This window comes from Lithobates pipiens, unplaced genomic scaffold (genome assembly GCF_037356315.1).
Source record: "Lithobates pipiens isolate NorthernLeopardFrog02 unplaced genomic scaffold, aLitPip1_a1.2 Scaffold_16, whole genome shotgun sequence".
NCBI lineage: Eukaryota > Metazoa > Chordata > Amphibia > Anura > Ranidae > Lithobates > Lithobates pipiens.
Genome location: NW_027507748.1, coordinates 280,828,630 through 280,840,466, shown reverse-complemented (window position 1 = coordinate 280,840,466; position 11,837 = coordinate 280,828,630). Strand labels below are relative to the sequence as shown.

General features: G+C 44.0%; 1 protein-coding gene across 1 annotated transcript; it reads right to left on the bottom strand.

Annotated features, from left to right (window-relative positions):
* Positions 1-510: 510 nt before the first annotated feature.
* LOC143984142 (acidic mammalian chitinase-like) lies at positions 511-7,254 on the bottom strand. The gene is made up of 7 exons (XM_077484454.1): positions 7,134-7,254; positions 6,125-6,326; positions 2,217-2,343; positions 1,642-1,815; positions 1,248-1,367; positions 1,024-1,165; positions 511-857 (listed from the first exon to the last, which is right to left on the bottom strand). The coding sequence occupies exons 1-7, from the start codon at positions 7,252-7,254 to the stop codon at positions 511-513; spliced, it is 1,233 nt and encodes a 410-aa protein (XP_077340580.1).
* Between the last annotated feature and the right edge of the window lie 4,583 nt (positions 7,255-11,837).

The following is an 11,837-nucleotide window of genomic DNA, read 5'->3' as shown; positions in this document are numbered from 1 at the left end:
GTTCCACCACTTCCAACTGCGGGATTGCCAGAATACCTTGACTCCCTAGTGTATCTACAGGCATCAGAGCTGATTTTTCCCAATTTATAATCAATCCAGAGAAACTACCAAACTCCCCAAGGACCTTCATCCCCTGCCTGAGGGACTGCTCTGAGTCCCCCCAAAAAAGCAGAATATCGTCTGCGTACAGCGCAATCTTCTCTTCCCTCAGCCCTCTTTGAAAGCCTTCCATATTAATATTGGATCTTATTGCGATGGCTAATGGTTCCATTGCGAGGGCGAAGATCAGGGGTGACAATGGGCACCCCTGTCTTGTCCCTCTCTCTAATAGTATCTTATCTGACTGCTCGTTATTAACCCTAATTCTAGCACTAGGACCATTATACAAAGTTTTTATCCATGCAATAAATGTAGCGCCGAATCCAAATTCGCTCAGTACCCGCCATATGTATCTCCATTCTAGACTGTCAAAGGCTTTGACTACATCTAAAGCCATAATTGCCCTTTTGCCTACATTTTCTGTTGGTATCTCCATGTAACTTGAGTAGAAAATACACTAGCATTTTGTACTGTAGAAGAATCTGAATATGCCCAGTTGCAGCACTCACAGCTTGGGTCAAAAACAAGGCCAGCCTGGCAATTTTGTTGGTAGGTGACACCGTTTAAGCAATGCCAGAAAGCATGTTTATTGCCAGGAACTGGGTAGAGGCTGCTTGCTTTCCCAGCACAGAACCCACTGCCTCCTGAGCTACTACCAAAGCTGCTGCCAGAGCTCCCTCCAGAGCTTCCTCCACTGAGTTGCTGAGTTGCTGGGGCAGCTGTGATTGGGGCATTGGGAGAAGAGGGAGGTGTGCAACCTGTAAATGAAGAGAGAAGAATATCAGAATGTGTTTTAGCTCAATTTTTTATAATTATTAAAGTAAGAGGCTATGCAATTACTGTAGACATAAACACTTTCAAAAAACACTCCAGCAGTTAAAATGATATACTGTAGATACTGTATGAACTAAACTTATGACTCACCAGAAGCTTGTATACCAAGAGCTTGGTTCAAGGTGCTGATCAGAGGATATTTGCCCTGGTTACAGAAAGTACCAGTAAAATCATCCAGATCAATTGCCCAAACCATTGCACCAGCAAAGTTGTTCTTTACCAGCCATTCAGCCTGTAGGTAAAAGAATGAAAAGTTGTGTAAGGCTCTATTTCTGTATTTTGTCTTTTTCTATTTGATTGTATAACAAAAATACCTTTATCTGGAAGCTCTTCTGGTTGTCGTATCCCAACCATTCATTTCCTTGGTAGGCAAAAGGAACATCTTCAGCAGAAGACCACTGATTGGTAGCTCCATTCTTCAGGAAAGTACAGATCTAAGGGAATTCAAAGAAAAAAGTTAAATATGCATATCTATTATTTAGATCACAACAAAGGGCTCAGTGATCGATTCATTTTCATTCAAAATAGCTATATTCAGTCTATGGAATTTATTGAATGGAGAATATAAATTAATACTACATAATGTTCTACATAATACAAAATATTATGGATTAAATCTCAGTCATTAAAGGATACTTTTAGTAATGCCCTGCAATAGGTAAATATCTCTTAAATGTAGTCTCCTGCAAAATAACCTTGTAATCTTACTTCATAATAGGCCCAGAATCCAGATTGTCTGGTGTAAGGTCCAGCAGGGCCAGCTCCAGAAGTAGGGGCACCAATGGCAGTGTTTGATGGATTGCTCAGAATGAAGGTGTGTCCATAGGTTGGGAAGCCAACAATGAGTTTTGAAGCTGGTGCACCATTGTTCATAACATAATCCTGCAAGCGGAAGAAATAATAGTCTGTGTATATGTGCTTATGCACATAAATACAGTTGTAACTTTAGTTACTATAGATAGCTAATATTTTGTGATATGTTCTTTACAGATACATATTAAAATTGGTCAAATGATATGCACTTGCATTTATAATCTCAGCATCATTATTGACATAAAGAATGATTTACCAAAAAAGTAGAGAATCTTCACTCATAAATATAAGTTTGAATATTCACTTCAATTATACAATCATGTGAAAAGCAAATTCTGGTCATTTTAAATACTCAGTTTACCACAGATGCTTTTCCAATGATTGGATTATTGAATTGAACATTACCAAATTTAAAGGTTTATATTTTCAACTGTTTAGTATATTAGCATTATTTTCTGATGAATACTTACCACAGTCAGGTAAGCGTTTGCTCCAGTGTAACCTTCCCATGAGCCATGCAGATCATATATATATACATATACACACACACACAGGGAATGGCTTTTAGTCTCATTCACCTGGTTAGCCTTAGCATCCCTAGAAAAGGATTAGGCATCTTAGCCATACAAGTCACACTGCTAGAGGTAGAGATACTAAAAGAGGCAATTTGCTCATTGTTGTCAGTCCATCTAGGACTCTGAAAAAGTATGGCAACATTTTCTCTGCTCTTTTTAGCATTCAGGATCTAGGAGTTTGGACCCAGAGGGGGTGAAAGGAGAGTATGCAGTACCCAACCAATTAAAACAATTGCAAAGACATTAAGCGGGGTTCCACCCTAAAGTGGAACTTCCGTTGATCGGAACCCTCCCCCCTTCCGGTGTCACAATTGGCACCTTTCAGGGGGGAGGGGGTGCAGATACCTGCAACACCCACTTCTGGGCATAGACTCCCACGGGAGTCTATGCCTCTTCCTGTCCCTGCGCGCTGTCTGTTGGGACACACACGGGTCCATGAGACAGCGCGGACAATTCCTATTGCGCTGCGCAACTCGCGCATGCGCAGTAGGGAACCGGGAAGTGAAGCTGCAGCACTTCACTTCCTGATTCCCTCACCTAGAATGGTGGCGGCAGCAGCTGGACCCCGGGACAGGTGAGTGTCCATTTATTAAAAGTCAGCAGCTGCAGTATTTGTAGCTGCTGGCTTTTAATTTTTTTTTTAATTTTTTTTCCACAGTGAAATCCCACTTTAAAGAGGAAGTAAACCCTGCAAAGGTAAAGCATAATGTCCATTATGTGTCACTTACCTGACACAGGAGCCAGCGATGTCACCGCTGTCCCCTGTAGTCCGGCGCATCCATCTTCTCGGTGGGTCACTCCCGCGCATGCGCTCAGGAGCCGCCACGCACGGCATATCGCAGTTGACGGGTGCCGCGCTCAGTGCACCTGTCTTTCGGCAAATATCTACTAAACCATGTAGGTTTAGGAGATATTTCTTGGACCTACAGGTAAGCCATAATCTAAGCTCACCTGTAGGTCAAAGTGTGTTGTAAGGGTTTACAACCACTTTAATAATGAGGTCCCAGCTGCTATGCAAATCTGTTTTGAAAGTGAACTTTCTCCTATAGTTCATTTGTTTTGATCATTTATTTTAGTTTAAGTGCTTTCTGTAATTCAACCTTCAGTTAACCTGTCAGTATTGTGTTTATGCAATAATCAGAAAAGTCAGCCTTTAATTATTATAACTTTGCAGACTTACTTATGAAAGAATAATCATTTCCCCTTTTGTAACTTTAGTCATTTTGCCTAAGGCTGGTATATTATATGGGAAGTATTAGGGGGAGTTGCTGGCTGCCTTCCAGCTTCCTAACCTCGCACAATACATGGAAAATAGGAATAGTTAAGGCAAGGCCATTGACTGTCCAGCAACTTTCAGATAAACAAAGAATTTGTCAGTGAGAGAGGTTCACATATTTATTGCCAGACTGGCTTGATTTAAAGCGAAGGACCGCCCATTGCTTCAAAAATTAAAAGCCAGCAGCTGCACATACTGCAGCTGCTGACTTTTAAAAATTGGACACTTACCTGTCCTGGAGTCCAGCGATGTCGGCACCGCAGCTGATGTTTCCATCAGCTGTCGGGTGCATGCAGCCTCCATTGCGAGTTAGGGAACATACTGTGCATGAGCAAGGCTCCACTCCTCTCTCCTACTGGCATACTGAAGGAGAAAGGAAGAGGGAGCCCGGGCGGTGAGGTCAATACCCACGGCTGAGGCTCCCACAAGTGGGAACAGGATACCTGTGAAATACAGATATCCTGTCCCCCATCCCTCCGAAATGTGCCAAATGTGGCACCGAGGGGGGAGGAGTAAAACAAGCGAAGTTCTACTTTTGGCTTTAAATGTAAACTTGACTTACTTTTTTACTTACCTTTTCTTGTTTCTTAAAACTGTTTTTTTTTTGTTTTTCATATAGATAGGATTTGACTTTTAGCAAAAGTGCTGGGTTTAAAAAATGTAATATAAAATAATCTATTCAAATATGTAGTGTTCCTGTTGTGTAAAAGTTGCAAGGGTAAACTTTTCTACCTAGTAGTTAATATATTAAGAGTTCACTGACTTTGTAGCAATCTGACTCACTGACTGAGGTGAATACATTAACCAATTCATTCAGCAACAGAATGATGCTCTGTTTCTAGACATGGTAATACTCTTATGTATAAGATGTGTAAAATCACCTACATTAGTTCATATTAGGTGGAAAATATTGTTGCTGCAATTAATTATAATTACTTTATGCTGACCGATTTGTACCTCCTTGTTCAAATGACAACTATAGCGAAATAAAATTGTAATTTTACATCATTAATACTGTATATGGTTAATACTTTTTAATACTTGTGTTATGGTTATGCAGTAATCTTTCTCTGTCAGCTTACTTCTCCTCATGTGTTCAGACTAAGCCCTTGTACACACGATCGGAGATTCCGACGGAATGTGTCCGATCGGAGCGTTTTGTCGAATATTCCGCCTGTGTGTGGTCTGCATCGGACTGTTTCCGTCGGAATATCCGTCGGACCAAATTTTCCAACTTGCCGGAAATATTTTCCAACAAAATGCTCCGATCGGACATACTCCGATCATGTGTAGAGAATTCTGATCGGACAAAGTGCCACGCATGCTCAGATCAAATTCCTACACCAAAGCTATTGGCTACTAGCCTGAACGTAGTCCCATCGTAACAAAATTACGTCATCCCGTTCTGAAGATTTTCCGACAACTTTGTCCGACCGTGTGTATGCAAAAGTTTCGGACAAGATCCGTCGGACAAAATACGACGGATTTGGTTGTCGGAATCTCCGACCGTGTGTACAAGGGCTAAGAGGCCAGCCACTCTCATCTGGCTGTTTTTATAACCTCTCCTCTAAGCATGGCTCCACCCCAGGCCCTATATTAACCTGTGCACTGCAAGCCAGCAGGGCTGGTCAACCATTGTGTATTCATTGTGTGTTTGGCTTCCTGTTTCCTGCTTGCTGTGTGCTCTTTGTTTGTCTCTGTTACTGACCTTGGCGTGTTCTTGACTATTACTGTCTGCTCGTGACCCTGACCTTTTGGCGTGTCCCTGACTATCCCTGTTTGCCTGTGACCCTGAACCTTTGGTGTGTACTCTGTTGTCCTTGTATGCTAGTGGCCCCAACCTTGGCTTATTCCCTTACTATCCCAATCCTCCTGTTGCCTACTGTGGGCGTGAGCTAGGGGACCCTGGGGGTTGCGACCTGGAGCCAGTTGCAGCCCAGTCCATCCTCACCACTAGAGGCTCTGGTGAACACCTGCTGGCTCTTAGACTCTGCGCTCTAGGGAATCTTACGCTCTAACCCCGGTTGGATCCATGTTGGTGTTCCAGTGGCCCAGCCTTACTTTACCACCCAGACTCCCATCCGTAGCAGTCAGCCGTAGAGCCCACTACCTTGCAGTGCACTCCTGATCCCAACGGTGTGCATTTGTCACCTGGCCTCAGGTGGCCTGACAACCTGTACTTGAAAACTATAGTTTTCTATTGTAGCCAATTGCCATAAGATTATAAAAATTTAATAATCCTTTATGCATTTGTATGCAGTTTCTAGCAGCATGTCAGGAGGCGTAAACTGAATTAGCATATTAATGTATCACTTTTAATAGTGTAGTCTGGTTTTACCCCTTTACTACACTTCCATACTTCCATAGCAGATGCAACCTTTGAGGTGGATTTACAATTAGGTAAACACTTTTTTTTAGAGTAATAGCATTATAATACTGCAATTAGGCACTTACAGTATGTGTTTGCATACTACTATGAACTTGCCATCTATACTATTCAATGCTTTTAACATTAGGAATTACTTACTGGTTCTTAAGGTTTTGGAAAGAGCTGTACAATGTGACATCATTCCTTTCAATGGTGGTGATCTGGTTGTTGGACATTCCAGCAAAAGCATAGATCAGGTGAGTACACAGGCATGGATCAATGTTGTCAGGCTTGAATTTCCCCAGTCCAGGCCTGTATTGGGCCCAGTTGGTGAAGTAGCATGACAGCTCGAAGGCAGAGCCTGAGTGGAGCAAGATTACCTAATGTGTAAGATTGCCTTAATAATTGTTTTAATATCAATATCTTTAATATTAATATAATCTAATTTATGTAAAAGTATGTTACTGTATATCATTTAATAGCAAGTAATCTTAAAAGATATTTAATACCTTAGCTAACTGAGCATTCAGCAGGAGAGCCAGCCGTAGAAGACATACATTAAAGGTTGGTGAATATTGCATGGCATACTGTATACCGTACTTAAATATCTCACTGAAATAGTTATTATATAATACATTGTAAATAACCTGAAACCTTGCTTTTAATGGAATCTTTAGGTTCCAAGTAAAAGCCAAAACTAGGCTTGTAGTGATGCGCTGATTGGCAGGAAGGGAAGATACCTATGTGGGCTTGCAAAAGAAAGAGAACTAAGGCTGGATGCCACCAGTGTGCATTAGAATTTCAGAGAGCACACAGGAGATGGAACAAAGTATATAGAGTATATTGCCTGAAAAATGTTGTCACACTTTTTTTTTTTTTTACATAATATAGCCTTGTGACTGGGGTGCCCTTTATTTTACATTTCACAGGTCCCAATTTCTAGGTCAGCTACAGAGAAATCAACAGCAGGAAGCAGCTGTTGAAAAATGTTTGCAATGCATGTCTAAGGCTTTCATTAGCATATCAGCTATTCCTAAACTGAATAGGTCCCCATGGATATGAGATGACAGTAATCTGGTCCCTTTGCTGCAAAATCTGGTGACAATGCCATACCCCCCCCCCCCCAATCCTGATGGCCTTGCTGTGTCTGGCAGATTACAAAACTTACCCTTGATTGCTATTTTAGTGTTAGTGGCAGCATCTGTTACCTCTATATTCTTCCGTACCTCTCCATTGATATAAAAATAAATGTTCTGCCAAGCAAAACATAGAGCTTCCAGATAATTCATGTTCTTGAGGGCAGCTGTAATGTGCATTCATGTCTGAGTGTCCTCTAAATTCTACAGGCAGAGCTTGAGCTGTTTATTTTTCCATTAGAATGTTGGTCTATCCATCCCTTTTTGAACTGAACTTGTGAGGCCAAAAATGTACGCTGTAATTGCTAACTTATTTTAAAGGTGCACTGGTCTCTACTACTAGCCTTTATCAGGACCCTTGGGGTACAATTCCTCCCACTGATATGAAGCACAATTCTTCCCACTGACACCAACAACAAGGCACTATATCTTCCATCGATACCAATGATGGGATACTATTCCTTCTACTAATGGGGGAATACTCCTCGTCCTATTGACCACCAACCCTGAGGCCATATTTATTCTCACTGATGCTGGGCCTGTGACATTTTCTGCCCCTACAGGCCACAACTTGGACCTTCTAAAGTCTAAAGGACAATAAAATGGCCCTTTGAAAAGTTTGGAGACCCCTGCTCTAGACTGTCATCTCTATCCTGGCTTCAGTGCATCTTCATTTCACTCTTCAGCCATCATTGACCCTGCAGGACTTCAGACCTTAGATAGTAACCAATCAGTCTCTAACTTCAGTTTGTTCAATTACACTTTGACAATAAAACATAGAAGCTGATCGGTTACAAGGCACAGCTGCACCAGATTCTGTGTGCACCAGTTTTAGTAAATCTCCCCTACTGACTGCTCGCTTTTTCCATGTAAGTGATGTTGTAGTGATTGGCACCATGACCAAAGATATGGCATAGGTTTGCTAAGTACACCATAAAGGAAATAGAGATGCAAAGCCGACGCTGGTGTAGCACGGTTTATTGTTAAAACATAAACTTGCAAAAAAAATACTCACATTGTAGTCTTGCGTAACAGGCACTATAGCGCCGGGTGCAATCTCTCTGGAAAAGTCCAAGTAAAGCCAAAGCCATCAGTGAACAGGGCCATTGAGGCAGCAGTGCCAGAATCCAGACAATCCTGCCAGGGGTCCACCAGCTTTGGCTTTCCCAGCCCATTTTGAGAAGGCAACCTCGCTCCAGCCGTGGATGTTAGCCAGTGACTAATAAATTTATATTATTTTTAACCTCCGGGAATATACCATGTTTTATTAGCTCAGTACATTGGGATAATAGTCCTTTTTGTTATTTTTGAATATTATCTTTGTGTACGGACAAGGGTAGCGCTGAGTGTGTGTCTTTGCTTTATCACCTTAAAGGAAATACTGCTATTTACACTAGGACTCCAAGAGAAATGCATTTTCTTTCAACATGAAAATATCGCTAAATAGATAAAAAAGCATAAAGGAACCTTCCAGCCAGTTTTTCTACTTATTCATGGCTCCATTATACTTTTAAATTGTTGTTCCATCCAATATTGATCTTTCAGTTTTTTGGTAGATACTGGATAGTTAAACTGCCCGGCAATTTTGTATTATCCTTAGGGACTCATGTATAGAAATCTCTGCAGCTGTGTACACCTACCCTGTCCATCGTCAGAGGGTTCAACATATCCTGTTGGATATTGCATTTATTTTATATTATATTATAAGGAATTCAACAGGATGTGTTGCACTCAACTCATTTGGGTGGTCAGGAAGAGAGTTAAAGTTATACTAAACACCAGAACATAAATGTAAAATATGGCAGCCGACCAATTTTTATGTGGTTTCTGCATTCAATTTTTTTAAGCCTTTATTTCTGGCCAGGAAGTCTGTTACATTTCATCAGACCAAGCTAGGAACCAGAAGTTGCATTTAGAGGCTTCATACAAACCATTTAAAACTGTCAGTAGTGCCTACAATTGTCAGCTTTTCTTTATTTATATAAAGTATCTTTTCAATATTTAATTTGTTAGTCAGGCCCATATAAATCTGTTATTCTAATGCCGCGTACACACGTAGCCGACTATCCGACGGACTTAGTCCGGCGGACTTCCCATCGGATTGTCCGTCGGACTTTCCTAGCGGGCTACTTGCCCACACACGGCACTTTTTCAGCGGACTAATACGGCATACTAAGTCCGCCATACTATCCGCCGTACTATCCGCCGTACTTTTGAAATGAACGGACTCACGCGGAGGAAAGTCCGCTCATTTTGAGCGTGTCTCCAGGTAGGCAGGGCCCGCGAAGGAGACGTCGCTGGCCCCGCTATCCTGGTATGGACTTAAAGGGGAACCCCAACGCGGAAAAAAACGGCGTGGGGGTCCCCCCAGGTCCACATCAGACCCTTGTCCGAGCACGCTACCCGGCCGGCCAGGAAAGGGGGGACGAGCAAGCGCCCCCCCCCCCCCCCGAGCCGTACCAGGCCGCGTGCCCTCAACATGGGGGTCGCCTTGGGGAAGGTGGGCCGCGCGGCCCCCCACCCCAAAGCACCTTGTCCCCATGTTGATGAGGACAAGGGCCTCTTCCCGTCAACCCTGGCCGTTGGTTGTCGGGGTCTGCGGGCAGGGAGCTTATCGGAATCCGGGAGCCCCCTTTTAGTATCCTCTGGGACTGTGACACCATAATGGGCGGGGACATCATCCGGTGATGTCCCTATATAAGTCGCCGCGCGTCGCGTCAGAGCCATTGTGAGCGGAGGACGCGACGAGGCAACATCTGAAGAAGCAGAGAAGAACAGAAGAACAGAAGAACAGAAGGCGGCGATGACGACAGCGGCGGCAGAAGACTGTAAAAGAGCTATAAGAAGGCGCGGTGGCCCTGCAGAAGAACCGAAGAGGGGGACAAGACCCCCGAAGTTGGAAGAAGAGGGCGGTGGTGAGGAAGAAAGCTGGGCTCCTCCGCTAGTAAAAGAGCTAGCAGAAGATAGCGGAGGAGTCCGGCGAGAAGACCCCCGGAAACGGAAGACCCCCGGAGCTGTGCAATAAACTATTTTATCTTGTGTGTTTATTTTTTTACTTTATTTTACAGGTGAATGGGTAGGGGTACATTGTACCCCATACTCATTCCCATAGGGTGGGGGGCCGGTATCTGGGGGCCCCCTTATTAAAGGGGGCTCCCGGATTCCGATAAGCCCCCCGCCCGCAGTCCCCGACAACCAACGGCCAGGGTTGTCAGGAAGAGGCCCTTGTCCTCTTCAACATGGGGACAAGGTGCTTTGGGGTGGGGGGGCCGTGTGGCCCCCCTTCCCCAAGGCGCCCCCCATGTTGAGGGCACGCGGCCTGGTATGGCTCAGGAGGGGGGCCGCTTGCTCGTCCCCCCCTTTCCTGGCCGGCCGGGTAGCGTGCTCGGACAAGGGTCTGATGTGGACCTGGGGGTTCCCCTTTAAGTCCATACCAGGTGACGGGGCCAGCGACGCATCCTTCGTGGGCCCCGCCTACCTGGAGACGTGCTCGAAATGAGCGGACTTTTCTCCGTGCGGGAAAAGTCCGCTCATTTCAAAAGTACGGCGGACTGGCATGCGCACGGCCGGATTGTCCGCTGAAATGCAAGTCCGGCGGGAAGAACTACTTTCTAAGTCCGCCGTACTTTCGGGTAAAAAAAAGTACGCCAGAGGCTACACACGGGGGGATTGTCCGGTGGACTTGAGTTTGCCGGACTTTTCCACCCGATTGTTTGATCGTGTGTACGCAGCATAATGCCCCGTACACACGAGAGGACTTATGTCCGACAGACTTCCGAAGGAGTTCCGTCGGAGTTCTGCCGGAGTTCCGACGGAGTTCTGACGGACTTTTCAGCGGAGCGGACTTGGCCACACACAATCACACTAAACTCCGACGGATTCGAACGTGATGACGTACGACCCAACTCGAATGAGGAAGTTCATAGCCAGTAGCCAATAGCTGCCCTAGCGTCGGTTTTAGTCCGTCGGAGTAGCATACACACGAGCGGAGTTTTCGAAGGGGACCGGGTCCGGCGGAGTTCCTTCGGGAAAATTTGAAGCATGTTCCATATTCTAAAGTCCGTCAGACTTTGGTGAATCAAAAGTCCGTTGCAGCCCACACACGATCGGATAGTCTGACGGACTCGGTCCTTCGGACTTTGGATGTTGAAAAGTCCGCTCGTGTGTACGCGGCATAACACTACCCTATCTCCAGATTGACAATGCTGCTGTCCAAGAGTGTCTCCGTAACTCCTCCATCCAGACTGGAGACACCTTAAAGACAGAAAATGTGTTACTGGCTGGGTTAACTGGTAAAAATAGGGAAAAAAAGAAAACTAATGTGGCTACAACATTTAAAGTTTTGTCAGCTGCAATATTTTTGTTTTAGGGTTTAATATTGTTTAATAATTATAGAAGGGAGATCTTGCTGTTGGAATTTCCAAAAAATATAATAAGCCAGGGAACAACTCTGGCCACCATGGCTAAATTATCACGAAATTATTACTAAATTATCCCTTTTAAGTGGATTAACCCATTTAGAAAATATAAAAATTTAATGAATTATCAGTGTTAATTTAACAGGCAGATTTGCCAGCCACCCTGACTATCATAACATAAATGCTTTATGCTGTAAACCACATAATACAGTAGTTGGCGATAAAATACCACAATACAAAAGCCTATTATTGCATGGTGAGCATTAGCTTATTGGTGAAGAGGATAAGCTTTGCCATCTTTGCCTCTGTACTGACTGC